The sequence below is a fragment of the Aaosphaeria arxii genome (assembly GCF_010015735.1).
Source record: "Aaosphaeria arxii CBS 175.79 unplaced genomic scaffold BU24scaffold_3, whole genome shotgun sequence".
Taxonomy (NCBI): domain Eukaryota; kingdom Fungi; phylum Ascomycota; class Dothideomycetes; order Pleosporales; genus Aaosphaeria; species Aaosphaeria arxii.
Genome location: NW_022983476.1, coordinates 1,857,258 through 1,883,498, shown reverse-complemented (window position 1 = coordinate 1,883,498; position 26,241 = coordinate 1,857,258). Strand labels below are relative to the sequence as shown.

The window sequence follows — 26,241 nt, the reverse complement described above, 5'->3', positions numbered from 1 at the left end:
GTTTCTTTATTAAGGTAGGGGCCAGAGGATAACTGGGAATTTGGTTGGGGTTGTTTGTTATGGTACGGAGTGTTGTGCTTGGAGGTTGAAGGTTGAGAGGATGGGATGTAAGGGGAAGAAAGACAGGGACAAAGGACGGGGGGAGGCTTTGTTTGTTGTCGTGCCTGTGATTGTGATGAGACGAGACGAGGCGGATTGGGGGGCACGGAAACATGTGTGTGTGTGTGTGTGTGTGCATGGATGTGCAGATAGCGGGAGCAGAGAGATGAAGATGGCTGGTTGGTATTTTTGATTTTCCTGTGGCGAAGAGTCGGTAAGGGATGATGGATGATGGATGGGGTGCGCGGCTTTGTTGCGGTGGGTCGGATAATGGAGAGAGAGTATCAGAGAAGCAGGGACGAGGAATGAGGGTCATGGAGAGCTGGAACAATAGGTGGAAGCCCTGGCGATGATGGCTAATGAGGCGTCACCTTCATCATCGTCATCTGAGTGAGCATTATCGTTACTCGATGCTAGGTATTAATTGCTCGGAGATACGAATTCCAAGTAATTGTCTTATGAGATGAATACTAAGGACTAAGGCTATGCTATGGTGCCAGATGGAGGAAAGGAAGAACAAACCATGATTGTTAGTTGATGATGGTAGGAAGGAAGCTTGTGGAATGACTAGGGATTAGGTTGATTAGTTGGGTTGGTAACTCACCAGACACCAGCCGCCGGCCGAGGTGGAAGTTGGGACATGATTGATTGAGTTCTTGACAGAGCATGAACAATGATGGAAACATACAGATGATGAAAACAATAATTCAATAGATACGGGAATGAGATGAGATGAGATGAGATGCCGACAGGAGTAAGAGGGTATCCCGAGTGTATCGAGATACCCAAAGTGTAGGAGAGAGAGAAGGTGAGGACAGGTCGGGGCCGGATTAGGGTTAGTGTCCAGAGGTTAAGCGATGCTGGTCTATCACGTGACCGGGTCTGTACCCCTACCAGTCGCTACTCGTAACTACACTCCTCCGCTCGTTAGGAGACCCGTCGTCCCCGTCGCAGCAAAGCCAGAGCCAGAGCAGTGAGAGTGCGAGAGAGAGATGAACCGACGCCCTCAATGCGAACCACACTCCCACCACCCGGGCCTCAGCCAGGCCCATCTAAACTCTCTCAACCCCGATGGCCCTCAACCATCCCCTCAACCATCCACTTCCACTTCCATCCTCATCCCCCTTCATCATCCATCATACCTCACTTCACATCATCACCGCCGTCAACTGCGAAACACCACCCGACCTCAAATAGGTACCACTACTACTACTACCACGGTTACTGACTGAACTCACCTGCGCACCGTGTTTGGCCTTCACCCGCACACAACCAACCCAGCCACAAGGAAACCCTAAGACCCAAAAGACACGCAACAACTCAAAACCCCTTCGTCTCGACCACGCCCCCTCTCACTCCTCCATCCACTTCCATCACCACCTTCATCTCCTCACCACCAACAAACCCTCGTCGTCAGAAACTTTTACATTTGACAACACCACCTCGCTGTCGCACGTCCTTGTCACGTCCTTGTCGCTCCAACAACTTCCAACCCTTCGCACTACGCGCACTACATACACACTACGCTCCACCTCCAAACCAGCTTTGGTTCGGCGACCATGGCGTCCAAGCAGGCCAAGTCAAGGATCGCCATCCTCAAATTGTCCCCCGACCAACTCTCCAAGTTTCCTCACACCCCGACCTCATCCGCCAAACAATCTTCATCATCTTCGTCATCCTCGCCATCGCCCTCCGATGCGCCCGTGCCTCCCATCGTCGAACCAGCGCCTTCCGACACTGCCGCCGATTCGGCCTCAACACCTGCTGCTATGAATGGCGCAAGCACACCGTCAAGTAGTCTGGCACCGCCGGTCGCAGGACAAAAGCGCAAGGGCGCCCCTGGCCTCAAGTCGGCTGGCAAGAAAACTCCCTCTGCCAGTACGCCAGATGGGTTACCCAAGCCAAGGGGCAAGCCAGGTCCAAAGAAGAAGCAGAAACTGTAAGTACCAGGACGTCGTGCCCAGCACCTCAGCACACATTACGCATCACCCATTACACAAAGCACAATTGCCGCTGCGATTGCTCCATTGTGCCACGCCGCCGCTACCCATGTTTCCTTTTCTCATGCCTACCCTATTATCATCACTACACTGCACCGATCTTTTCGCCCTGTTACCTCATGGCTAGATACTAACATCATCCCAGCGGCGATATGATCAATGACCCCAACAACAAAGGCCCATTCGCGATCCCCAATCCCATCCAGAAACTCGGCCCCAAGGCCAACCAGGGCGCCATCAATGCGGGTCTTCGCGCGCTTGATCGCACTGGCAAGCCCACGCGCAAATGGGAGAAGAAGGGATTCCAGCTGCGTAGTTTCACCGGTGTCAGCTGGGACGTCCCGACCTGGCGAGCACCCAAGAAGATCGCTGCTTTCTCTGAGGACGTCAAGAGTGATAGCCCGGGCTCAAGTGACACGAAGGTCAAGGACGAGACGAGCGCCATCAGCGACAACAGCGGCCTCCCCGGTGATGCTGGCACTCCGGTACCTCCGCTTCCCAATGGCATCACCAGCTCTCCGGCTCCCGTTGCTGCTGCATCCTGAATGATCAGCACCCCACCCACTGCCCGTCTTTCAAGTCAGTCTCACCATATGCCCGTCAGTTGTCGCTCAATGCGATGAGCGCCTATCCCCACAATGCATCCACGACATCTGGCTCTCCCATCACAAATACTGACCCGCCCCAGTTATATTATACGTAATAGCATTCGTTTATCTCATTGCCAGCCTGAACTTCGCATTGCATATGGTTGTTCGAACGTCAGAGGCGGCATATGTTCCTTTCTCTTTTCTTCATCTTCAATGGGCATGTGCCATGGGGAGGCTGTCTACTTCGGAAATTTTCTTTTCTCCAACCTTGTGTTTCTAGTTTTTCAATTACCAAGCATATCGGGCGTTAGAGGGACAGGATACGGGCGGGATCATTGGGATATTCCCAAGCATGGCGCCTGGGTTTTTGATCGATAGTCAAGCGCGTAGGGGCGCGTGACAGTAGGATTTGCGAAGAGAGGCCTGACCAGCAACCAGCTGCATTGGTAATGCAGGCTGCGTCATTGGAAAAAGAAAGCATATCATATCTGTATTCCAAAATTCTGCGAGACACGAGTAAAGGTCTTTGATAAGAAATAAAAAATTTCTAGAGTCATGTCAGTTTTGCAACATTTGGTGTTGCTGGGGTGCATGTCGTTATCGCGAGCTCGCACGGCCAAATGCGGGGAGAGACCGCCGCTTCGGCATGGAGCACCTCGTCCGTAGCTTCTAGACTGCATCTACACCTCTACTTACCACAATCACCAACAACCACCCACCACAACCTGATTATTTTGCGTGAACAATGAATGCATTTGCGTCCACGGCACCAGGAATCGCGTGCCACAGTCGTTGATTAAGGATCTTCCTATCGTTGCCGTCGCCGTGGCCGACGAACGATCGAGCAGCCGAGCGCCGGACAGCACGTCACCATACACGTTCGCCAACCGTCTTGTAGGTTGTTTTCTTGAGAGCCCTACTAGCACCTACCCAGATCTGCCTTCATTCATTCATACGGACGAGCGCTTGAAACTCCATAGATCCTCCGCGTAGGAACCTCACGCCGGTCCCCCCTGCCGAAGCCGCAGACACCCAGGTGGTTCTTGCATCTACCTCATCGCTCAACATCTTTCTTACCTACCTCTCCGCCACCATGTTTCGAAGGTCCTCGTACGCTTCAGTTGCTGCAGGCAACAGCGGCCAACCGCAAGGCTCTGCCCCAACTCGCTCCGGCGCATTCTCGCATCTCGCCAACAATAACTCCAGCTCCGGCTCCTATCCTACACAAGCGACCGCCCAGTCGTCTCGTCACCTCTCGCGCTCGCTGGATACGGATGGATACAACACCAACATGTCTACATCATGGGGACGCGGAGGCCCATTACCCTCTTACTCGAGCCATTTTGGATACCTGCACGGATCGGGCCCGACAGGCCAGGATGGGCCACTGCCTCCCTTTTTCGTGCCGTCATACTTGAGAGGATCGAAGTACGCAGAGAGGGTCGAGGATGCATATAAAGCGAAGGTTGCCGCACAGAGGGAGCTCAGATCAACACAATCGTCGAACGCCGGATCGCTCTCAACAAGTTCCAGCAGCGTCAATCTCCACAAGATGGTACCATCCCATCGGGGGTTGAGCCATGAGATAATAGAACGCGCGCCCGTCTACGTAGATGATCAAGTAACATCATGGCCTACGAAGTGGAACGAGGCGGACATGTACCCGACGCTGGACGTGGATGAAGGTGGACTACAGACCAAGTTTACTGGTCCTACACCCAAGAGCAACGATGAAGCTGGTTCGATCCGGGCAGACCATCCCATGCCACGGCAAGGCGGAATCTATTACTACGAAGTGACCATCGTCGCCAAGGGTAAAGATGGGTAAGAATGATCCACCACACGCAACGCACTACACGCTGACCACCTTTGAGTAGAATGATTGGCATCGGATTTACTGGACCAAAGGTCGTTCTTAGCAGGATACCAGGCTGGGAGCCCGACTCTTTCGCGTACCACGGCGACGACGGGTATTCTTACAGCAACACCACCTCGGGAAAGCCATTTGGACCCAAGTTCGGGACGCTTGATGTGATTGGATGTGGTGTCAATTTCCGGAAGGGCACTGCGTTCTTCACAAGGAATGGCCATTTCTTGGGTAGGTCAAGACGGCAAACCTGCATGCAAGTCGCTCACAATATCTAGGTGAACCCTTCAAAGACATCAAACCAAACCTTTCATGGTATCCGACCGTGGGCATGAAGAAGAATGGGGAAACGCTGAGGGTGAATTTCGGACAGGAACCGTTCCTCTTCGACATTGACAAGATGGTCCAGGTAAGCAAGACTGTTCCGATACTCTTCGAAAGTAGTAGTTGACACGCAGCAGGCCGAGAAGGCAGAAATACAGAGGGAGATTGCAGCTGTCAAAGCACCCCCGCGGACAGAGAAGGACAAATCGCCTTTTGACGAGACCGCATTCATCCACAGTCTTGTCAGCCAATACCTTGCACATGATGGTTATGTGGAAACCGCACGCGCCTTTCAAGAAGAGGTTGCAGAAGAATCGCAGGCATTGGCCAACGAGGACGCCGATCTTTCCTACATTGAGGTAGAGGAGGATGTCGACGCGATAAACCGGCAAAGTGAGTTGTCTGAATCGTGACTACGCACCCTTGGAGTTTGCATTCTAATAGGCCCGAACAGAGATCCGCGCCGCAATATTGGAAGGTGACATCGATAAGGCGCTGAAGCACACCAATGCCTACTATCCGTCAGTTCTCCAAAACAACGAGAACATATATTTCAAACTACGATGCCGGAAATTCATCGAGATGATCAGAGTCACTAATGACCTTGCCTCGAAACGAAACCAAATCATTCCTACACCCCCTTCCAAGCGTTCAACCGCATCCAACGGACACAACGACGAGTATGACTTCGAGATGGAGCTCGACGAGCAGCTCGGCGTCCACAATGGCTCATGGAACATCGGGGCAGAGAACATGAACGTGGATGACGACGATGACGAAGATCCAGAGGTCCACCAACAGAAATTGCGCGAGCTAACGAGCAGGGCTATCGCCTACGGCATGGAACTTCGCCAGGAATTCCACAACGATCCGAGAAGAGAAGTTAAGAGAGCTCTGGAGGATACCTTCGCACTGATCGCCTACGAAAATGCGGCAGAGTCGGCGTTGGCTCCGTTGCTGGATGTGAGTGGTCGGGTCCCTGTAGCGGAGGAGCTGAACAGCGCCATTCTTGGTAAGTTTGAACGCCAGGCCTCCCCATCCCGCAAAGTCAACTACATCTCCCTCACACATATATTGGCACTAACATGATCGTCCCAGTTTCTCTCGGCAAAAACTCCCGAGCAACATTGGAACGTCTTACACAACAGACAGAGGCCTTAGTGAATGAGCTGGCCGAAGACGGTGGCCCTGGAGCTTTTATCAACGTTCGAAGGGACGTCCTAACATAGCAAGCGAGCAACGAACATCAATCTCATTCAGCCTCTGTCTTTCCTCAAGCAGCAGCAACGATTAGCCATGCAAGTGGTAGGCAGGAGTGAATTATCTACTATCGCATTATAACTCTGCACACGCCGCTCAATCATGGGGAGCTCACTATTTCCGATATCCAATATCCAATATCCCCTTTTTCAGTCCCCTTTTCTCGATTTGCATAACACTGGGGTTCTAAGTTTTGATTTCACTGGTCCCTTTTCGGCATTTACATTTTCGGCTAGTCCTAGGACGACAACAATAGGGATACGCGTGGGTATGCCAAACCACTCTCCTCTCTTTCTCCTCTATTGTCTGATATGATATGGGATTGGTATGGGAGGATCCGGCTGGCATGGTAATAAGGCGGGATGGAGCGTACGGAATACTGAAGATGTGGACGCGTGCATAGGGAGGAAGTAGGTAGCGCTTCAACTGCGTGAGAGTAGTTGTAGATAAGGAACTTTCACACACGATTACGATATGATGCCATTAACATGCTTTTGGAGTGATAATTACGATTCTGTGCCTAAGTCATCCAGACTCGCGTGCATACCTAATACCGTAGACGACCAATTCGGCACCAGGAGTGAACTAACCCTCCACGTGACCGGAGGTTCCTCCGCTCCATCACCCCTGCTAGCCTCTGGTGTAACGCTGGTCCGTGCGCCATAGCTTCTCCGACATCCAACAAAATATAACAACATCAAAGTCCGCTTGTTAGTAGAATATCCCCCAAATCTAACAAGATACACATCATGCTGGCCGCAAGATGGAGGTGCGCTGCCGCAGCTGCCGTCTCCCCGACCAGCAGAGCGCTACTGCGAGCACCGCGATGCAGCAGTTTAAGAGATATCATCCAGGCCCAGGCGCGGTGCAGGAGGACAGAGTCGTCACGTGAGATATCAACATCGTCGACATCGACATCGACATGGACATCAAGCCATTGGACCCACGGCTCGAGAAGAAGAAGAAGAGACATCAACCACATCCTCCTCTTCACCCCCCGCCGCCACCTCCACACTCCCCGCCGCCCCAACGACGACCCAGCACCATCCCTCCCCCCACACATCCTGCAATCCCGCTTCCCCTGGGGAAAAACGCTCCTCGCGATCCTCGCCCTCCCCGTCGCCCTCTGGGCCTTCGGCGTCTTCGAAATCGACGTCGCGCCCCACTGGGAAGAGCGCGTGCACGTCGCCTTTCCCGAGAACCAGGGGTCCGCCCCCGTGTGGATGTTCGACTCCCCGGCGCAGGTCGCTCAGTACGTGCAGGCGCAGCTGGCGGAGGCGGAGATGGTGAGGCAGCCGAGGTTCCAGGAGGTTGCGGACCTGGCTTTTCCGTTTCTCGCTGGGGGTTGGTCCGTTGGGAGTAGGGGGTTGAGGGAGGATACGCTGGCGCTTGAGAGGGCGGTGGAGGGGGGGGAGAGGGTGGTTGTTGAGGTTGGTGGGAAGAAGGGTGGGAAGGTGGGGGAGGGGAGTTGGTGGGAGAAGGGGAGGGGGGAGAGGGAGGAGAGCGGGTTACCTGAGACGCATGGGTGTCGGTGGAGGAGTAATGATCCTTGTGTGAGTTTTTTTTTTGGTTTTCGTTCCTCTCTCGGTTGTGGAGTGGTGTTGGGAGAGGGGAAGGTGGAGTGATGTGAACTGAACTGACGATATGTGGTAGGAGGATTACTTCGCGTTTGGGACGTCTCCTGGTGTCGGGGGGAAACCGTGGAACTATTGGGGGGTTTACGACGGGCATGCGTATGTGTATCCTCTTGGATCTCTTGTCGAGGAGTTGATTGCTGACGGTAGTTGTTTACAGAGGTTCACAGACGTCGTTCTGGCTGCAGAAGACGTTGATACCACACGTTTCGCTCTCGCTTTGCTATCTCGATGAGCTTAGTGGTCCTGATGCCATCACGAAGAACATTTCGCAGACTTTCCTTAATGCGGATGATTATCTGATGTAGGTTGACTCTTTCGTCTGGACATTGTTCGTTTGATACATCGCTAACTATCTTACAGGTCGCAAGCTAAGAAGGCCGTCTCCTGGAGCCCTCCCGCCTCTCCCATCGGCTGTCGAGATGTCGAAAACGCCATGGCCGGAAGCTGTGCCCTATTGTCCATGTTCGACCCGCAGACCTCCAAACTGCGCGTGGCCTGCGTGGGAGACTCCCGCGCCGTGCTCGGCCGCTGGGACCCCGTCGAGCAGAAATACGTCTGCATGCCCCTCTCCACCGACCAGACCGGCTTCAACAAGGACGAAGTCTCGCGCATCCAGGCCGAGCACCCGGAAGAAGACGACATCCTCGACCCGGACTCCGGCCGCCTCCTCGGCCTCGCCGTGACGCGAGCCTTCGGCGACCACCGCTGGAAATGGCCCAACGACCTCGTCACAAAAGCCCAAACCAACCACTTCGGCACCGCGCCTCGACCCAAAAGCCGCACGCCACCCTACCTCACCGCCGAACCCGTCATCACAGAGACCGACATCATCCGACACCCCGCGTCCTCGCAGTCCTCCGCGTCCCCAGCCCACACCCCCCGCTCCGACTTCATGATCCTCGCCTCGGACGGCCTCTGGGACCGCATCTCCTCCGCCGACGCCGTCGCCCTCGTCTCCTCCTGGCTGACCGCGCGCTCCCAGGGCGCCGGCTTCGTCCGCGACAACCCGTCCGCCCCTTCTCCCCCGCAATACCCCATCCCCGACGTCCTCGAATCCGGCGTCACCGTCACGGACGGCGAAGTCCAGTGGCGCGCCGAGCCCGCTTACTTCTCCGTCGAGGACGAGAACGCGGCCGTGTGTCTTGCGCGCAACGCGCTGGGCGGGACGCGCAAGAATCTGTTCCACGGGCTCGTGCAGCGCGATGCCCCCTGGGTGCGAAATGCCGTCGACGACACGACGGTCATTGTTGTGTTTTTCGATGAGGATTCTGAGATTCCGGCCAAGGGGAAGGGCAAGGAGAGGGTGGAGGTCGAGGGGATTAGGCCGGGTTTGTTGGAGCAGTTTGAGAAGAAGGAGAAGAGGTGGTGGTGGCCGTTTTGAGGGAGGGGAACGGGTTGACGATCTACATCTGTCTGTCTATGATAGATAACAACGATGGAAGAAGAAAAATGATTAGTGGAGAGAGATGAGGCATATAGAGACGCGAAAGGCATGTGTTCACCGAACCGTGAGGAATACCAAAATGCGCATTTTTGCATACATTCATGCCATGCCATGCCGTTCGCTCTGTTGTTGAACACACTTTTCTTGCTAACTTTGGTTGAAATAGCACATTTACATTCACCAGGACACACTGCACAAGAACCCAGCCAGCTACCGTGCAAGTAAAACGATAAAACACGACGACCTCCAGCGTTGACTATCGTTGACAAAGCAGTCGTCCAATAGTACATCTAAATTACCACCCTTCATATTGCGTCGTTATTGCCCTAACACTGTTCCTGCTATTACTTCACTTCACTTCACACTTCACTTCACTTCACACTTCACTTCACCTCACACTTCACCTCACACTTCACCTCACACTTCACTTCACTTGCACTTCACTTCACTTCGCTTCACTTCACTCCACTTCGCTTCACTTCACTCCACTTCGCTTCACTTTATTTGCACTTCACTTCACTTCACCCAGTAACACTTCACTGCAACTTCACTTCACTTCACTTCACGCACTCCCTCACGGGGAAATTCCGCCTCGGTCCTTACGCGGAGCCAAAACCCAGAAATCGACCGTGGTTGGGGTGTAGGGTACGGTAGGGGTCGTTGCTGTGCCACATCGCCGCATCGCTACATTTCCCGCCTCCCCACCCTTCACATCCTACCTCCTACATCCTACCCCGTCGTGACAGTAAAGTTCGCAATCAGCAGTACGCGTCTTCACAAGCGAAGTAAACACGAAATAACAAAGAAAAGGAAAAGGAGCGGAAAGCTATACTTCTTCCGTCCCATGCTGCGTTAGCAGGCAGGCAGGGTGTCCATTAAGTTTACGAGGTTCATATACGTCGGTGGTTCATCGGTGAGGTGTTTTTGTTTTTCCATCGGTGAGCGTGCGGCGTAGTTCTCTTCGTACGTTTGCATGTGTTGAGAGAGAGGAGAGGGGGGTTGCTGAGATCGTCTCTGCATTGCTGCGCTCTTATTCCCCTTTTGCGGCAAGGTACGAGAGTCGAGGTATGCGGTCCTGTGCGGCGGGTGCGGCGTAGCATGTACCGCACCCTACCTTGCCCTTGTCCTGCACGCGGAGTGTGGTGTGTGGTGTGCCATTGTACAAAGGGTAGGAATAATTCGTATTGACAGCTTCGGATACGTTATAGTAGAGCTGCCTAAAGTTCAACGATACATGGTACTAGCAAGTGGCTAGCCTGACGTGCCTGCCCTCTGTAGATCGAGCAGAGGGGGTTCGTCTGGGTTACCATCGCGAGGGACGGAGGGGAGGGACGAAGATGGGTAGGGGTTGTGGGCGCTTAACACGGTGCTGAGAGGGGAAGGTGAGAAGCTTGTATTGGATGGGGGTGGGTCTGTATAGCTTAGGGTATGTATACGCGTGTGCTATTGGGGTGAGGCTGATTTGACGTTTGGTGTGCATGCCGCCGTGTATGCGGATATGGGTGGTGGTTTGTGATGTGAGGTGTGTCTACGGCATGATGATTATGTTCGCGGCGTGTGGGAGTTGGGGGAATGCTTGTCGACGTTGGAGAACTGGGATCTGTGGATATGGCACGATTCACGGAGATGATGGAGTAGATGGTCATGTGAGCATGTGGTTCATTTACGGGTGTTTAGGAGGTGTCTATGCCGTAGAGAGCGGCGTTCCTGAGAGCTGGGCCGTGAAGGTAGATAGGGTGGATTGAAGTAAGTCTGTTGGTGCTACAAGTCACTGAGATAGTATGGACATGGAACACTGTGGCTTTAGTCAATAAGAGGGATCTGACTGTTATGAAGGAGAGTTGGATGTCAGTTGTATAGTGATGGTGAAAGACATAGGCCCAGTAGATGCATTTAAGTGTTTTTTCAGGACTACAAGATACTTTAGAGATCAGAATAGATAAAAAGAAGTAAGTTCGTGTAATACAAGAAAGCAACTCTGCCGGCGCCTAGCAACGCGAGGTTCATAACAGCGAGCCCAGTGATAGGATTGTCAAAATCTAAATGAGAAACGAGCCAAAGATCTAAAGGGCGTGAAAAACGCATTATCCCAAAACTTCATCAGTGGTATCTTTGCAACAAAGGAGCGCTCAATCGCACGTAAACCCGCAGTCCATCCTCCTCTCATTGTGATCATACTTCCCCTCTTTACACGTCCCATCCGCACTGTTGAACACCTTCTCCTTGTACTTGAATGAGATCGGATCCTTATCAACGTCACCTACCCACACGACGAGATCGGTAGCATACGGTGTCTCGCCAACAACGGGCTTCACTGGGATAGGTTTGTAAGGCTGCGCAAAGGCCCGTCCTGTGTATCCGACCACCCTCTCTTCAGCATCGAAAAGAAAAACTTCAATCTCGAAATCATGACCATCGACCTTTTGATGATGAATGACATGCATGGTGCACCATCCCTTCTTGAACACATCTGAGGAGGGTGCTGGTGCTGGTGTTGGTAAAGGTCCTGGAGCATATGTAACAGTTCCAGGAATTGCCGTCTCGAGCGGCTCAGCAGGAACCTTATTCGCGATTGCAGAAGGCAGCGGATCCTCACCCTCGACAGGTCGCGGGCAATTGAAGAAGCAATTTCCAGATCTCTCGCGGCCCTTCCACTTGCCAAAGTCGCACTTGTGCTCCTGGTCGATGGACAGCCACCACTGATCCGAGTACCAGAACTCGATCATCGCTTGGTTGTCACCCTTTTCTCCGTTGCCCCATGTGTTGACGATGAGGTCGTAGGGTAGTAGACTGTTCACTACCACTCGTGGGTCGTCGCCTGCGTCTTTGGCTGCAGAGCCGGCTTCATCGCCATTGGCGTCGTATATCTTAATCTCGGTCTGGTATTCGTCGAGCTTATTGTCGGACTTTTTGTCTTTCGCCCATCTAGGTCGCTGTGTTAATCTACTAGAAATCCTGAGGATAACATGCCTGTATGTACTTACTGTTTAACGAATACCTTGCAAATACCCGGCGCATAACCGTTGGCTTCGAAGCCACCACCAATGGTTTCTGGATATCTAGGCTTGGGGCCGCATAATGGCGCTTTCCCACTTTTGTCATTCCGAAGGGTTTCTAAGACCTCCTTCATATCAAAACAGATCGGATAATCGAAGAAGCCTGTTCCCAGTTATACTCAGTTCCAAAAGGTTTCATGGATCATAACTGCGGCGACGGCCACTCACCAGGAGTTCTCAGTCCGCCTATCATGGGCAAGCCTCCTGTATCTTCAATGCTCATATCTTCCTTGCCGATGAGGCCAGATTTATAATGCATTACCTGCATGTTGTCAGTGTGTCCATCATTCAAAGATTGTGTGAGCCCGTACATAGCCATTCATGTTTCCGTTTTGCTTAAACCCAGTGAATGCACTGATAAAAATATCACTGAAAAAATAGATGTTAGCTGGTTGACATGAGGGAGTGAACAGGCACTGACGAATATTTCAGCCCGCCCATCTTTCCATCTTTCCCGTCGAGTACTTCGGCATTGGCACCATCGATAGGCTGGAGAACGTAGCTGTAGTCAGGATTGTTTGGCATGCCGGTCTTGCGATGCCCATGAAGGAAGTACCACGAGTTTCCACTGAACACCCATTAGCTTTTCGGATCAATAGTTCACTGTAATCTATGCTACTAACTTTGCGTCACACCACACACTCTTCTTTGCGGTATCGGGGTGGATGAACGCCTCCAGGGATTTTGGGACGGATCCATCGCATTTGTGTTCTTTGGCGTCAATAAAACTATAACTGTAAGCTTTGTGAACATTTACAGAAGTGCCTATGACGTACAATATCAATGGTCGAATGTTTCTTGGCGAAACTGACCAAGCCGACTTTAGCATCGAACCCCAAAGCAGGCTTTGGCCAGCATCCGTGGCGATTTTCATGAATTTATTGTACTTGTCACCTTCATTGTCTTTGTTCTCCGCTGATGAAAGGAACTCGAGCAGTAGACCGGTATTGAAAAGAGGGATGAGGAGGTCGATGGATTTTGGATCTCCCAGGGTCATATTTCCAAGGATCCAAGAATTGGCATTTTTCAGACTGTCTGTATAAGCTCCCAGGATATCTTTTAATAGGGACTTGTATTCGTCATTTGTTTTTGGCCTGGACTGATCAGTATAGATACACGTGGATTTGGATAATTGTCTTACGGAGGCCGGCTCTGAACAAATTCAAGACCAGCAGTGCCAAAATTGGTGCCAACCGTTACGAAATCTCTGACTGCTTTCGCGGCATCTCCAAGTTTGTTGAGAGCTTGGAATGATGAGTATACTTTAGGACATTAGCAATTGGTAAAGACCTCGGGATTCAGTAGTCGAACCTGAGGTTATGCTTCCAGCAGAGACTAGACTCATGCCTGCGGTGATGAAGGCCATGGCGACCTTTCCCTTGGTGACATCGTCTCTGTCATCTGCAGGTGTGAATTTTGAGACGACCGACGCAAGTGAATTTTCAATGAAGGATGCTGTTTCTACCAACACCGCCTCACGTGCCATGAATATCTGCTATTCTTTAGCTGTAGACACCAATGCATAAGAGTTACCAACACCTACTTGATAGAGACCAACAAAAGAGTTGATGATTGCAGTACCGGCAGGTGACATCGGAAGCAAAGAAGATTGGCCTCCACATGGTACTGGCGTTTGGCAGACACTTCCAAGGGATACCTTTCCGCAATCTACGAGAAGATTCGTTTGTTGTTGGAAAACCGTCCATACAAAAGACGTGAAACCAACACTATTGTACATCGTCAAGCGGTCTGGCATGTGCCATGCTTTGATCAAATCTTCGAATGCACCTGTATAGTCCTCAGCATGATGTATAGTAGGTAAGAACTAAGATCAAGCTCACCGGAACCATTGGCGGTTGTCCACATGTCTAGACCGTGCAATTCTTTTCGAAAGTCATGGCAATCATGGTTCGCCCAGTCTCCGTGCTTGGTAAACTGTGGTTGCTCGTCGCGATTGAAGTACTCGCTTTTGGAGTCTCGCAAAGCTAAAGAAAAATTTCTGATTTCAACACCAGACTGTTGTATCTGTTTTGAAATTGGCACAGTGGCCGAATGACAGAATGTCGGTAACAACAGCCAAAGACTCAACGTTTTCATAACTCTAAAGATCACCGTTCTCAGAAAATAAGATAGGAGACTAAGATACAAAGATAGAAGTAAGGGAGGAGATTCGAGTAAGAGAGGATCGAAGGAAGTTCCGAACTGATGTGATCGAGCTGGGTTTCTCTGCAAAGCCTTCGTTCAGTTAAATAGAAAATGAACAGATTATAGACCCGGATTTGACGCTTCAACCATATCATGTTCCACTTGAAGAGTTCCATTTTGATTAGATTGGAACCGAAAATGTTTGAAACGATACGGCGTGGTACACTTCGTCCATTAAGCACCTCTCCGGCACATGTGGAGCAGTCACTCTTTCCAGCAGCATCCGTTGCCATTGAAGGGCTTGTCTGACCACTGGAAATTGGCGGCACAACTGCTTCTGTAGATGATATTGTCCGTGAGAATTGTCCGTAAGGACCTTGCAGTTTTACGAGGTTGTGTCGCGAAGGTTTCGACCGCACCACATCAAGGATGACGGTTCAAGGCAGTCATTCCGTGGATGTCGTGTCTTAACTCTGCACAAGGAGTTGTGATGGCATCAGTTCATATTGCGCCAAGTCTTCTATCTCACTCTCCGCAATAGAAGCATATGGCATCGGCCTCCCACTGCCCTTAGATCATGGATGTACATTCAGTGAAGGTTGTGGAGCATATTACAAAGCTAACACACTAGCTTGTGGGCAAACGCGATAGCCGCATACTAAATTATGCTTTATTTCAACTACAAAAGAGCAGTGAGGGCGAAATGGTGAAAAGAGGACGGAGCATTGGTGGCTAAGCGAGCAATCATGGTGAGGCTGAGTTATGCCCATGTATGCGGCGGATGAGGCACAGGCGATATGAAACAAAACCCCACCCTTTGGCGCCGGCACAGATCTCATTATGCCCTTCACCATTTGCCTGACGGACTCAGTGTGTATATTTCTGCTCATCGCTTAGAGATGCTCCTGTCGCGCGGCTACAATGCGAAGTGCAATTAATGTCCCGGGGGCGAGGAGATGTTCCTCGCCTCTATATCTAATACAGTGAGCCAGCCCTCGGATGGACGCTGAACTACTTCTTCCTCTCCCTAGCCCTTCTCAAATCTTTGGACATAAGAGACTCTCATTTGCCTCTCTGCAGTCAAACGCTTCCCATCTAGATCGCACAAATCATGCATTCTCCTGTCCATTTATTTCTGTTGTTGTCTGCAGTATGCCCTCTCGTGTGTTCACAGGAGGGTCTTACCGTTCCACCACTTTATCCATTCGTTATTCCAGTGTATGGTCCCTCTGATGAAAATTCCTCGCTACCAGAGATTCCCGCGATATCTGGAATAGGGATACCAGACCGATCCAGCAGCTTGGACATGTTTCGTATCTTTATCAACGATACAACACCGTCCAAAAAGACCCCTGCCTTCCAGCGAGCCATTGTAGATGCTTCCAAGCGACCTTTGTATCTTGTCACGGTTGCTGATGAGTTCATCGTCACATTGGGGTTGAACGCGAATTTGACCGCCGTCGCTTCACTAGGATATAACGAATCAGATCCCGTGAACGTAACTACCGTTCCATTTGGTCTCAATATCGGTCGCAAAGATGTCTTCAATGGCTCGATTTCGTTGAATGGAAATTACGACGCGAACCGTATCAACTCTACATCCTGGATCAACCTCGGCTTGCAAAAATCATTCCTTGAAAGAGGGACGCTGAATGTCACTGCCAATGTGCATAGCATGAATGGCAAGAAAGTCATCGAGACAAATGCAACAACTATCCTCATCGACTTCAACAGCCCAGCGATCACGTTGCCGAAAGGTCACAACTGTACGGATCTACATATTAGTTCGCTCGACAGCAATTCGGCCTCCTCAATTCATATTTCCGACTACCTGATTGCGAATGAGACTCGATGTCAAGTCTCGAGCAATGACGGAGAGAACAGTAAAGTCATTCTAGGAAGGCCGTTCTTCCAGGCTACCTATCTATATGCCGAGAAAGACGGGAGTGTTTTCCTCGCGCAAGCCAACGACTACAAGCTCCCACCCAAAGCCGAAAAGTTTGACAAGCAAGGAAAATTGCAGCCTCCTACCGCTCCTGAGGGTTATGTGTCTCCTGGTAAGTCCTCGGGTACAATTATGACAGTCACGATGTCAAATGTTTTCCTCGCCGCGCTCTTAGTTATTCTATGGGACCTTAAATAGCCCTGTCGAAGTGGCTAAGGAGTAGGACATTATGGGGCCTCGCGATTTTGGAATGCGGTAATTTTCTCCGAGAACGAGTATCTTGATCTTTTTCAGCGTCCGTTGTATATCCACATAGTGCGTTTGAATACAATCATTCATCACTGCTATTAGTCAACGTGTGCATCTTGATTTTGTCAAAGTATTGTAATTCTCCCAAGGCTATAAAGTTCCGAGCCAATTCTCCAGTGACTTGCCCCAAATCCCTACGCGGTGTGCCACCTATAGAGGAAGACTGGCTACAGTATCTTGGATCCAACCTCGAGCGATGCACCGAGCGATATCCTCTATTTAAACGAACTGATACTCAGGAGTACATATGTCAGGTGTCGATAGTCATCCAATGGTCCAAGGATGTACCCATGATTGTCCTAGATGTCCAAATCTTCAACAATCATGTACTCGCCGAACTTCCTTGCACAGTGATCGACTAGTCTATCAACCTTCTCTAGGCCAATGACAGGTGCCAGGTAGGCCGTAATCAATCTGATGTATATCATCGTGGCTGCGTCGATTCTGTCGATGATTACCATCGCCTCGGACATGGCATTCTCCAAGTGGACTTCGACAATGTCGGGGATGTACACGACATCTGCAAGCTTCAAGTAGTGATTGTAGAGCACCTCGAAGAGTTCCCTGACATCGCTTCGGATTATGGGGAGCCTTTTCTCGTGAACCTCCACTAGGGCTGAACGGAAAAAGACGTCGGTCTTAAGCTCGAGATGGCGCGGATCGTTGATGCAGAAGGTGGCGGTGGCGAGTGCTTGCCCTCGAAGAAGCTTATCGAGCTGGATGGTGTGTTTCCGAAGGAGATAGCAGCAAGAGTGAAGCGAGATGGTGGCCGAGACGAAGTGAGCCTTGAACTTGTGCGTCTTCGTGATCATCCTCTTGTACTGGTCGAAATTGGCGGGGCGGAACGGCAGGTGGTTGAAGACTGGGCCGACTGCCTCCGCGTTCTTTGGGGTACCCTGATCAGACATGGATGTTTCTTATGAGAAGCTTAGCTGAATGGATCACTGACTTTACTTTTATCTGATGAAACTGACCGAAAATGGACCAACAACGATCGTGTCGTAGTGAGTGAACTTGTATTGTGTCAAGCCTCTTTGAAGTACGGCGAGGGTGTATATATTGGCCTGCAACCTCCGTCAGTATCTTTCTTCAAGCGTCCGAAAGAAAAAGCGGATGTTTTGTGATGTTTGTGGGAGGAAAGGGAAAGGAAGGTTGAGGGCTTGTAGCTTTATTTATGTGGGCGGCGGTGGTCCGCCGCCAACTTCACCTTCAAAGTGATAATCAGCACCACAACAAACTTCGCTACACAATTCAACATAGAAGTCAGGCCAATTTCTTTACTGCCACTAGATGGTATGAAGTGCAACAGCAAATGAGTAAAGATGTTCAAACACTCCAAAGACCCTGATATTTGGACGATTTCCGAATTCCATGTTTCTACATGGTGATACACAACACGAATCATGACAACAGATGAATTCTTTCCTCTCAAGTGACTTCCGTGACATGGAAACCATCATACTCCGGCCAGTTAGCTGGTGCTGTACGTATATTGCGGATATTCAGTAGTCGAAAAATGCGATTTCGAGGTTTAAGGCAATGTTATGGTTGCATTTGTAGTTGGTGATACACAAGACGAGATGTTGTCAAGATAAACTTAGGGAGCAATGTATACCAGCTAGCGAAAGGCCTTGTTTCCGCGCCTTTAGTCTCTGCCATATTATGCTACATTTCATTTGAGTGCTTGGAAATAGAATCGCGCCCCCAGCCTTAAATCTTATACTTTGCAAACTCTCTAGTCGGCACATTTCGCTCAAACATGATGTCAAGCTCTTCATACGTCCTATCCTTCATCTCCGGGACCCTATAGTGACACCATACCAAGCACGGCACCGAGAGTCCACCGAAGAAGAACCCAAGCTTTCCGCGAAGATTGGCGGCATCAGGGTTGATAAGATAGGGTATGGCGACGGTCATAATGATGCCCACGGTGGCTTGGACCGCGGTGGCTACGGCGATTGTTTTCGAGCGGACGCGGGTGGCGGAAACTTCGCAGAAAATGGCGTAGGCCACGGGTCCAACGCTGGTTGGCGGTTAGAAAAGAGTCTTCTTGCTAATGTCTTTGTAACTTACCTCCAGTCAAATGTGAAATTCCAGAATAGAAGCCTAGGTCCAATTAGATTATATAGCAAGCTAATACCGTAGGGACTCACAATGCAGATTGTCCCCAAAGTGCCCCTTTCGCTGGGACAACGTCGAGGATACCAATCAGAAACATATCAATCGTCAAAATCAAGAGCCCTAGGTTGTACAGCGGCCGTCGGCCAAACTTCTGCATCAAGTACCAAGACAGTATGACGCTGACCCAGCCCACGGCCATGAACCCAATGCCCATATTATAGGCCTGGCCAACGTTGAGTCCAGCGAGATTGAAGAAGTAAGTGCCGTAGTTGATGAGATAGCAACCGCACAGAACCTGCGTTGTGTACACTCCAATTGCAACCTCAGTGCGGCGCCAATTGACTTTGCGGAAGACATCTCTGTAGGTACTTCCAGCCTCCATTTGCGTTTCAAGTTTGTCTGTCTCGATGATCTGGGCGAGAACTGCGCGGACGTTGACGTGTTTGCTGGAAAGTCGGTGTAGGGAGTGTTCTGCTTCCTCAAATCGGCCTTGCCGAGCTAGCCACCATGGGCTTTCCGGTGCAAAGAACATGCCGGGAATGATAATGAGAATCCAGACCCATTGGAGTGCGAATGGAATGGAGTAGGCCCAGTGACTATTAATGTCTTTTGTCGCAGCGGTTACCCCATTTCCCAAAAGTTGGCCAGTGACAAAGCATAGGTTGACATAAGACGTGGACACACTTCGCATGGCCAAAGGCGTAACCTCAGAGGCATAAGATGGCGCGATAACGACGAATGCGCCCAACACGAGGCCGGCAAGTAGCTCCCCCGCAAGAAGCACTTTCAAAGACCTAGCGAAAAACTGAATAAAAACCAGGCCAGCGACTGCAATCACACAGGCATTGAATGTCTTCTTTCGGCCATACCATTCCATAGGATAGCCAGCAGCCAAAGCACCCAGCACCTGTCCGATTGGATTACCCATACCAAGGCCTGTCTGCCAAGCTGCGGAGATAATGTATTCGCCCTCATACACGTAGCCGAAATCTTTCTGAAAGGCAGGCATTGCGTAGAGATTGCCAAGAAGTTGGGGATCAAATGCTATAACATGCGGAGATCAGAACGGCGTTATTCGTAATAGACGATGCGGGGTCGGTCTATGGAGCTTACACAACATGATCACCCCTAAGCTGAAGTACATAGACCATCCTATAGCTTTTGGGTAGAATTTCACGGCTTGCCAGAATGTGAGGGTGTGTTCGACTTCGATGGCTTCTCGCACTTCTTCGGCATTTTCGTGCTGCGTGGAAAGCTTGCGTACCTCAATCGGCGTGTCGAATTCTTTGGCCTCGCTGGCCATGGCGTTGGTAGTAAGGAGTAGTAGTTTCTATTTCCAAAGCAAGATGTTTGGGAAGAAATCAAAAGTGCGCGCCCATGCCATCTTATGCCGGTGTAAAGCTGCAACAGCCTGTAAAATCGCTCTTATCAGCTGCAACTTGCTGGCAGTCGAAGCGGGGATGGTGATATCGCACCCCGGCAATGCCTCCAATCTGGATGTGATTGACACGATCACGGACTGGCCTCGTGCCGCGCGACAGTACTGGCAGCTTGAACGGGATGTGTATGTGTGAAAGCCACCACTTTAAACTCATCGTTGCGAAAGTAATGGTTCCGGTGTTATGAAGAAATATCCGGGCACATTCCCGACACCAAAGTTAGATTAACATTGAGACTCATTATTTCGTAGACTGCCTCGACAAGTCGTACTTGAAAATGGTGTTTACCCTGACTCAAGCGTGAGACATGGGTATCTGGAAGAGTTGCGCGCCCAGGTTAAGACTGATTGAACGTGCCTGGACCACAGCTGCGGGGCAAAGGAAATCTTGAATGAGTAACGTGGTACTACATGAAAACAATCTTTCAATCGACAGAGCCGTCAAATCCAAGGATAAATCGCCTTTGCAGAGGCTGCAATGAACAAACCACTCCCGGTACCATATCTGGCAATTCATCCGCTAGATATGCAGGTTAATCTACGATTGCTTTCCCGCATACTATCTGTAACATCCTGGCCTGGATAAGTACAGATATCCCGAACTTCAAAGAGATCGGACGTACATATCGGCTATTGGAGCTGTAGACCATACCACCGTGCCGAGTGTTGGTAACGCAAGACCTTGGGTGCCCAGTGCTACGGGTGCGACGCGTTACGCATTCCAAAACGCGTGAAATCCGTCGCATGGTTTCTGGGAATGCGTGAATGCCTATTATCGTGAGATCCAGATTAGTTTTAACAAAGGCATTATGGTAGTCTGTGAAAGAATGAACGATGCGAAATAAACAATACATATCGACGTTGGATTTATGTAGGGCGGCCAAGACGCCAAATTTAAGCCCTGCATTTGATGAATCTTGGTGTCTTTGCACTCTTTCGCTTGCGCGCCTTCGCTGGATGAAGTCCACCATTCGCTTCCTATAACTCTGTTTCAACTCGAGAGACGGCACAGTCTGATACGAAAGAAGTTCTTATTCGATCTGCAAGTCAAATTTGATTGCTTGTGAAATTATTTCCTATTTCTAGATCTTTGTTTATCCGTGGAACCATTGAAAAGGGCGTTGTTATACTTTCGTTCCAGTCTGGGATTGTTCATCCGCATTGCTATCGGTTGACTTCAGCTCTGGCACATAGCCCTCGGCTCCCACGTGCTCGATGCCAATCTGTCTCACAACGAGGAATCCAGGAATCAATGCAATACCCCACCAAGCCATAATCAGTCCGGCAGAGATGATCAACTTCGATTATGTTAGCAAGCTTCAACAATTCTGAAATAGGGAGACATACTGGGCTCTTTGTGGAGCTGATACCCGATGCAATGCATTGGCCTGCAGCCTCAACACCACGAGCGACAGAGCTATACCGAACAACCTCCGCCGGGCGCTTTGCAAGGAAACCCAAGACCCAGTAGCCGTAGTTATATGTCAAGGCAAATTCCACTTGCTGGAATACATACAAGGCCCAACCCTCGCCGAATGCAGAGTCCGCCCAGTCTAGTGCCGGTTTATTGAGTTGGTATTTGTGCTGGATGACGAGAGCCCAGACCCACGTTCCACAGCTTATCGTCATCATTCCGAGAAAACCGAATATCGCTCGCTTGTTGAGGGAAAGCCGTTTCCAGTCGAGGAACGTACCCATGATTCCTGTTGCGAGAACTTGCGCGAGGGCTGTTACGAGGGAGGCAAGTGCTCGGGAGCGGACGCTGAAGTACGTCGTCATGTATGATCCGATATATGGGAGAGACCAGGTGACGTAAAGGAAGTAGGGCACACTGAACGTTATTAGATTGCCATTCTGAGACGATGACACTTCCAGTCTATTAAACTTACAGGAGAAAGAATTCCTTTCGCAGCATCAACTTCAACGTCTCTCTGATCTCTTCACCAGCAGGTACATGTGGAAGGAGTTTAACTTTAGTACCATTCCTTCTTTGCACCTTCTCGGGTGGCGAAAGAAGCATCGCGACTGCGGGACCAAGGCATTCTTTCATTCATGTTAGCCAAGAACAGCAGAGCACGAGAATTGACTTACGAAGAACGACAAACACAATATAGGTTCTCCAGTCCAGCTTTCCAAGTCGCTTTCCACTAGCATTGAAGCCCAAATTGATAGCTCCACCAAGGATGGCACCGCTGTTCCGATATGCAAGCCAGTAAGCTAGATACTTCCCCCGGCTTTCAGGTGGTGGGTAGCTCAGCATAATGGCACCCTCGGCAGCCCAGAACCAACCGGCTGTAATGCCGCAGGCTGCTGAACCAACATAAATGAACCAAACTGTGCCATATCGGTTGTTTTGGTAAAGAGCTGCAGAATAGAGTACGTATCCAGTGGTACCGAGGATCATAAGGTACTTCAAGCCGATCTGATTTGCAAGGACCGAACCCGTCAGACAAGTGAAGGTCATCAGGGAAAACAGAACGGCATTACCGGCCCTATCTCAGCGCGTTAGTCATGTTGACAGTACATAGATACCAGTAACCTACATGACCAAGTATGGGGTTTGTTGACCTCCTGCTCCAACGGAGCTCATGGCATTCCACAGTCCAGGCGCCGCGAATGCACATAATCCAACGACGGTGGCCTGGAAGAAGACACCACGAAGCCAGTTGTATCGCTCTTGGGGAAGGACATTGTCGCCATCTGAAGAACCTTCTGTCTCGCCAACATCAAGACGTTTGATCTGGTCCGCCATGCTGTGCGTTCAATGGTGCTCGGAAAGAAGGCACCTTAGAAGGGAACCAAAAAGAAGAAATGCAATAAGCGTTGCTGAGATGTCGGGGATGTGATCTGCGCAGACTAACGTGGGTCCTTATATTCTGACATTCCGGCTACCATGTTGCTGGTTCCATGTCTCCACTCAGACCTCCTGAAAACTTGTTCATTGCGTGCTCGAACGCCATGATTCTCTGATGCAGATGTCGGCAAAGCTAGGTCTTTCTTTGGCGAACACTAAATCATGTCTTCCAAGAGTCAATATTATAGCGAGTAGCTGACACGTCCATAATCGACGACACTAATGACTGGTTACAATAATGTTTTCCGGGAAACATTATATCAGGCAATCAAGCTGGCGCCCCAAGGGGTCTTGGTAGTCGTCGCTAATGGGTTCCGACCCGATTTCCGAGGTTCCGAAGCCGCCAGCCTTTCCTACACGAGTAAAGGAAAAGGCTTGTATCAGCATAGTCTCCACTATCCCAATCGCGCAATCGAAACCTTGGATTGCGATGCCATTTGAACTCGAATGTCGCATACAATTGTGCACCACATATCCGGAAATAAGTTAAAAAATATGTCGTCCGATTCCGGCGCCTCTGCCAGCATCACGCCGAACCAATCACCAACGTCGATAGATAGGATATCTGACACGCACTGATTTGTCTATCAAAGAATACTTGAGTCATTCGGCTGTGTTGAGTGTATACCTATAGTCTATGCATTTCCGTGCTTCGTGTTGTGATTTCAAGAGATCTGACCATAATTGTAGACATCAATTGCATAAACAATCAACGCACAATCATGGTTGCTGCACTACCACATTTCGAAGAGTTCACCTTTGAGGGCCAGCAACCAACTGCTTCATTTGGATTCCCAGAAAATCATGCTTTCCCTTTGGCTCTCAAGACTCAGGAGGGGTTCAAGCCTTCATTAGAGGAAGCGATCTCGGCCATCGCTGAATTGCGAAGATCTGGCCAACTCTTTGAGATTGTTCGGAAGCATGGCGGTGCTGTGCTGTTCCGAGGATTTCCTATCAACACTCCAGATGACTACAGCAAAGTAGCTCATGCCTTTGGATTCGCCGCACATGAAGAGGTTGGGAGACCACCTATCCGGACAGTGTTGGCACCGAATGTAAAGACTGCAAATGAAGGGTACGTTGTACAAGTTACAGATGGCTTTGGGATTACCCTTACTGATAATAAACTACTTAGGCCGCCAGAACTGCCCATTTGGCCTCACAATGAATATGGTTGGTCGACAATACATCCCGAATGGCTCACCTTCTGCGCTCTAGAATTGCCAGAGTCAGGTGGTGCCACTCCCATCATCTCAAGCATCGGCCTTGCAAATGCTTTACGAGAGCGAGCACCAGAATTTTATCAGAATCTGCTGCAGAAGGGAGTCAAATACGTCTATCGATACGGTCGTGAACAAGTAAAATCAAATACTGGCGCCAGTATTTTTGCCGCCTACGGACAGCATGTCGAGGCTGGCGATGACGATGAGACAATTCGAACGAAAATAGAGGCTGAGGTTCGGAGACACAGCAATCGTTTTGAATGGCATGACGATGGCAGCTTGAGTGTAACGCATGTTGTCCCGAGTAAGATCTCCTATTCTGTTGGCACCGACCAAACCACTTGAACTTCTCTGTTGACATCATCTTCAGTTATCCGAAAGCATACAGAGACCGGTCTGACGACCTGGTTTGGCAACCTGACCAGCGCTTATGGAAGAGCTCGTCACCATGGTGCCACACAACCTCCATATCGTGGAGACGATGACTCGTATCATCCACCACCTCTATACGGAGACGGAACTATCATCGAAACAGAGTTCCTAGAGCTGGCTCTTAACATTGCCGAGGAAATGCAAGTTGACGTTCAGTGGGAGCGAGGCGACATCGTTCTGATTGATGTAAGTTGTAAACTTCAGTTGCGCATGGTTTTTCTTTGGAATTGGTATACTAACTGTGATAGAACTGTGCTGTTATGCATTCAAGACGCCCGTGGATAGGAAAGAGGACAGTGCTGGCAGCATTATGGGACCAAGAAGGGCGGATTGGAGATTTCAATGAGGGTAAGAAAATCCAAGGTTTACCAACGGATGCATCCTAATTTGGAGTCGTGAATAAAATGTTAGGAAATAATATGGATTTTTAATCATCTAAAGATCAATCCTGTTACCGCACCACTCGTCGACGAACACTAAATCATGTCCAAAAAAGTGAATGAGTGGTCTGTGGCGTTCTCTACTTTATTCGATTTCTTGCGTGATACGAGGATCTGCGCAACGGTATTAAAGGCATATGAGATCACAGGATGAGCATCTATTTATATTGTTCCTCGTCGTGTTCATATCGATAGGTTGGTTATCGAACATGTGAACGGACCGGTTAAATTCGCTCTTGGGAGGATCCGAAGGATTGTGAGGAACATTTCAAAGAGAACATCGGGCTTCAATAGGAAGCCTTCGTCCCACTTTCACGACTGATCTAAGAAAGTGTTTAGACTAAAGCTCTACTATGTCAATAATTTCAGCCAGTTCTTACGATGCTAGAACAACTGTACCACCTATTCCACAGTTCACACCAAGTTCCAGGTGCCTAGCGAGCATTTGGAGAGTCACAGCCCAATGCGGACGACCAGAGTCGGAGTGCAGCTATTACCATCTTGGCAACCCCCGCGCTGAAGGTGATGGAGACTGCATTCCAGATCGGATATTGCATCCCAATTCGCAATGCCCAGTGTCATACACCGATGCTTCCATTGGAGAATACACCACAGCTGGGACGACTTATCGATCCATAGTCTGCTGTCCAGAGTAAGGAAGCCTGTCCAACCTTAGAAAATCCATGTCTACTTTCGTTCTAACAGAAAACCAGAATCCACAGTTTCACCTTTCAAACTCCCTACCAACCAACCACGACTGATTCCGTGGACAGGCCGCGATCTGATTTCAGCTGCGTTGCTACGAAACTCGGTTTCTCGGGCGCTCCGCCCTGGACTCTCACGGTTGTCGAGTCTGCTTCGAGCACACGCTCAGACGCCACTGCAACTTTCAATCCCAGCAATGATGTATTGTTCGCAAGCCCGGTGTTTGCACAATACGCCATAGAGGATGGAAAGACATGTGTACCAGACTGTGAGACACCGTGGACTGAGCCATCTACACCACCCGGGCCGAGGATATCTGAGATATCCCATGCTAAGCAATCCCAACCCGCAA

General features: G+C 50.2%; 11 protein-coding genes across 11 annotated transcripts; 7 read left to right on the top strand and 4 right to left on the bottom strand.

Moving 5' to 3' along the window:
• Positions 1-1,028: 1,028 nt before the first annotated feature.
• BU24DRAFT_151955 (uncharacterized protein) lies at positions 1,029-1,495 on the top strand. The gene has a single exon (XM_033521274.1). It carries the CDS (start codon positions 1,092-1,094, stop codon positions 1,329-1,331), a length of 240 nt encoding a protein of 79 aa, XP_033385855.1. The 5' UTR covers positions 1,029-1,091; the 3' UTR covers positions 1,332-1,495.
• On the top strand, positions 1,496-2,908 carry BU24DRAFT_151956 (uncharacterized protein). Its single transcript, XM_033521275.1, has 2 exons — positions 1,496-2,038; positions 2,245-2,908. Exons 1-2 carry the CDS (start codon positions 1,659-1,661, stop codon positions 2,642-2,644), a joined length of 780 nt encoding a protein of 259 aa, XP_033385854.1. The 5' UTR covers positions 1,496-1,658; the 3' UTR covers positions 2,645-2,908.
• BU24DRAFT_420544 (uncharacterized protein) lies at positions 2,788-3,245 on the top strand. The gene has a single exon (XM_033527501.1). It carries the CDS (start codon positions 2,903-2,905, stop codon positions 3,065-3,067), a length of 165 nt encoding a protein of 54 aa, XP_033385853.1. The 5' UTR covers positions 2,788-2,902; the 3' UTR covers positions 3,068-3,245.
• A 537-nt stretch (positions 3,246-3,782) lies between these two features.
• BU24DRAFT_345913 (SPRY-domain-containing protein) lies at positions 3,783-6,109 on the top strand (the record flags this gene model as incomplete). The annotated part of the gene is made up of 6 exons (XM_033523466.1): positions 3,783-4,513; positions 4,564-4,787; positions 4,835-4,965; positions 5,018-5,273; positions 5,335-5,892; positions 5,979-6,109. The coding sequence occupies 6 exons, from the start codon at positions 3,783-3,785 to the stop codon at positions 6,107-6,109; spliced, it is 2,031 nt and encodes a 676-aa protein (XP_033385852.1).
• A 1,314-nt stretch (positions 6,110-7,423) lies between these two features.
• On the top strand, positions 7,424-9,158 carry BU24DRAFT_343313 (protein serine/threonine phosphatase 2C; the record flags this gene model as incomplete). Its single annotated transcript, XM_033523361.1, has 4 exons — positions 7,424-7,693; positions 7,794-7,873; positions 7,935-8,078; positions 8,138-9,158. The coding sequence occupies 4 exons, from the start codon at positions 7,424-7,426 to the stop codon at positions 9,156-9,158; spliced, it is 1,515 nt and encodes a 504-aa protein (XP_033385851.1).
• A 2,128-nt stretch (positions 9,159-11,286) lies between these two features.
• BU24DRAFT_490664 (uncharacterized protein) lies at positions 11,287-13,871 on the bottom strand (the record flags this gene model as incomplete). The annotated part of the gene is made up of 10 exons (XM_033533732.1): positions 11,287-12,146; positions 12,206-12,380; positions 12,446-12,539; positions 12,589-12,646; positions 12,699-12,845; positions 12,901-13,005; positions 13,054-13,371; positions 13,419-13,539; positions 13,589-13,769; positions 13,821-13,871. The coding sequence occupies 10 exons, from the start codon at positions 13,869-13,871 to the stop codon at positions 11,351-11,353; spliced, it is 2,046 nt and encodes a 681-aa protein (XP_033385850.1). The 3' UTR covers positions 11,287-11,350.
• A 1,413-nt stretch (positions 13,872-15,284) lies between these two features.
• On the top strand, positions 15,285-16,712 carry BU24DRAFT_151907 (uncharacterized protein). Its single transcript, XM_033521273.1, has one exon. The coding sequence runs from the start codon at positions 15,534-15,536 to the stop codon at positions 16,563-16,565; it is 1,032 nt and encodes a 343-aa protein (XP_033385849.1). The 5' UTR covers positions 15,285-15,533; the 3' UTR covers positions 16,566-16,712.
• Positions 16,713-16,959: 247 nt separating this feature from the next.
• Positions 16,960-17,584, bottom strand: BU24DRAFT_478611 (uncharacterized protein; the record flags this gene model as incomplete). The annotated part of the gene is made up of 1 exon (XM_033533041.1): positions 16,960-17,584. One exon carries the CDS (start codon positions 17,582-17,584, stop codon positions 16,976-16,978), a length of 609 nt encoding a protein of 202 aa, XP_033385848.1. The 3' UTR covers positions 16,960-16,975.
• A 757-nt stretch (positions 17,585-18,341) lies between these two features.
• On the bottom strand, positions 18,342-20,100 carry BU24DRAFT_478608 (sugar transporter; the record flags this gene model as incomplete). The annotated part of the gene is made up of 4 exons (XM_033533040.1): positions 18,342-18,699; positions 18,750-18,782; positions 18,830-19,841; positions 19,911-20,100. 4 exons carry the CDS (start codon positions 20,098-20,100, stop codon positions 18,387-18,389), a joined length of 1,548 nt encoding a protein of 515 aa, XP_033385847.1. The 3' UTR covers positions 18,342-18,386.
• A 1,252-nt stretch (positions 20,101-21,352) lies between these two features.
• On the bottom strand, positions 21,353-23,019 carry BU24DRAFT_490662 (MFS general substrate transporter). The gene is made up of 5 exons (XM_033533731.1): positions 22,779-23,019; positions 22,327-22,727; positions 22,125-22,278; positions 21,583-22,066; positions 21,353-21,533 (listed from the first exon to the last, which is right to left on the bottom strand). Exons 1-5 carry the CDS (start codon positions 22,985-22,987, stop codon positions 21,360-21,362), a joined length of 1,422 nt encoding a protein of 473 aa, XP_033385846.1. The 5' UTR covers positions 22,988-23,019; the 3' UTR covers positions 21,353-21,359.
• Positions 23,020-23,811: 792 nt separating this feature from the next.
• BU24DRAFT_490661 (Clavaminate synthase-like protein) lies at positions 23,812-25,130 on the top strand (the record flags this gene model as incomplete). Its single annotated transcript, XM_033533730.1, has 4 exons — positions 23,812-24,164; positions 24,225-24,616; positions 24,683-24,930; positions 24,993-25,130. The coding sequence occupies 4 exons, from the start codon at positions 23,812-23,814 to the stop codon at positions 25,128-25,130; spliced, it is 1,131 nt and encodes a 376-aa protein (XP_033385845.1).
• Between the last annotated feature and the right edge of the window lie 1,111 nt (positions 25,131-26,241).

Coding starts and splice junctions, on each gene's coding strand:
- BU24DRAFT_151955 (XM_033521274.1), top strand. CDS start 1,092: ATGAACCGACGCCCTCAATGCGAACCACACTCCCACCACCCGGGCCTC.
- BU24DRAFT_151956 (XM_033521275.1), top strand. CDS start 1,659: ATGGCGTCCAAGCAGGCCAAGTCAAGGATCGCCATCCTCAAATTGTCC. Junction 2,039..2,244: donor CCAAAGAAGAAGCAGAAACT/GTAAGTACCAGG, acceptor ACATCATCCCAG/CGGCGATATGATCAATGACC.
- BU24DRAFT_420544 (XM_033527501.1), top strand. CDS start 2,903: ATGGGCATGTGCCATGGGGAGGCTGTCTACTTCGGAAATTTTCTTTTC.
- BU24DRAFT_151907 (XM_033521273.1), top strand. CDS start 15,534: ATGCATTCTCCTGTCCATTTATTTCTGTTGTTGTCTGCAGTATGCCCT.
- BU24DRAFT_490662 (XM_033533731.1), bottom strand. CDS start 22,987: ATGGCGGACCAGATCAAACGTCTTGATGTTGGCGAGACAGAAGGTTCT. Junction 22,728..22,778: donor CAAACCCCATACTTGGTCAT/GTAGGTTACTGG, acceptor GCGCTGAGATAG/GGCCGGTAATGCCGTTCTGT. Junction 22,279..22,326: donor TATTGTGTTTGTCGTTCTTC/GTAAGTCAATTC, acceptor CATGAATGAAAG/AATGCCTTGGTCCCGCAGTC.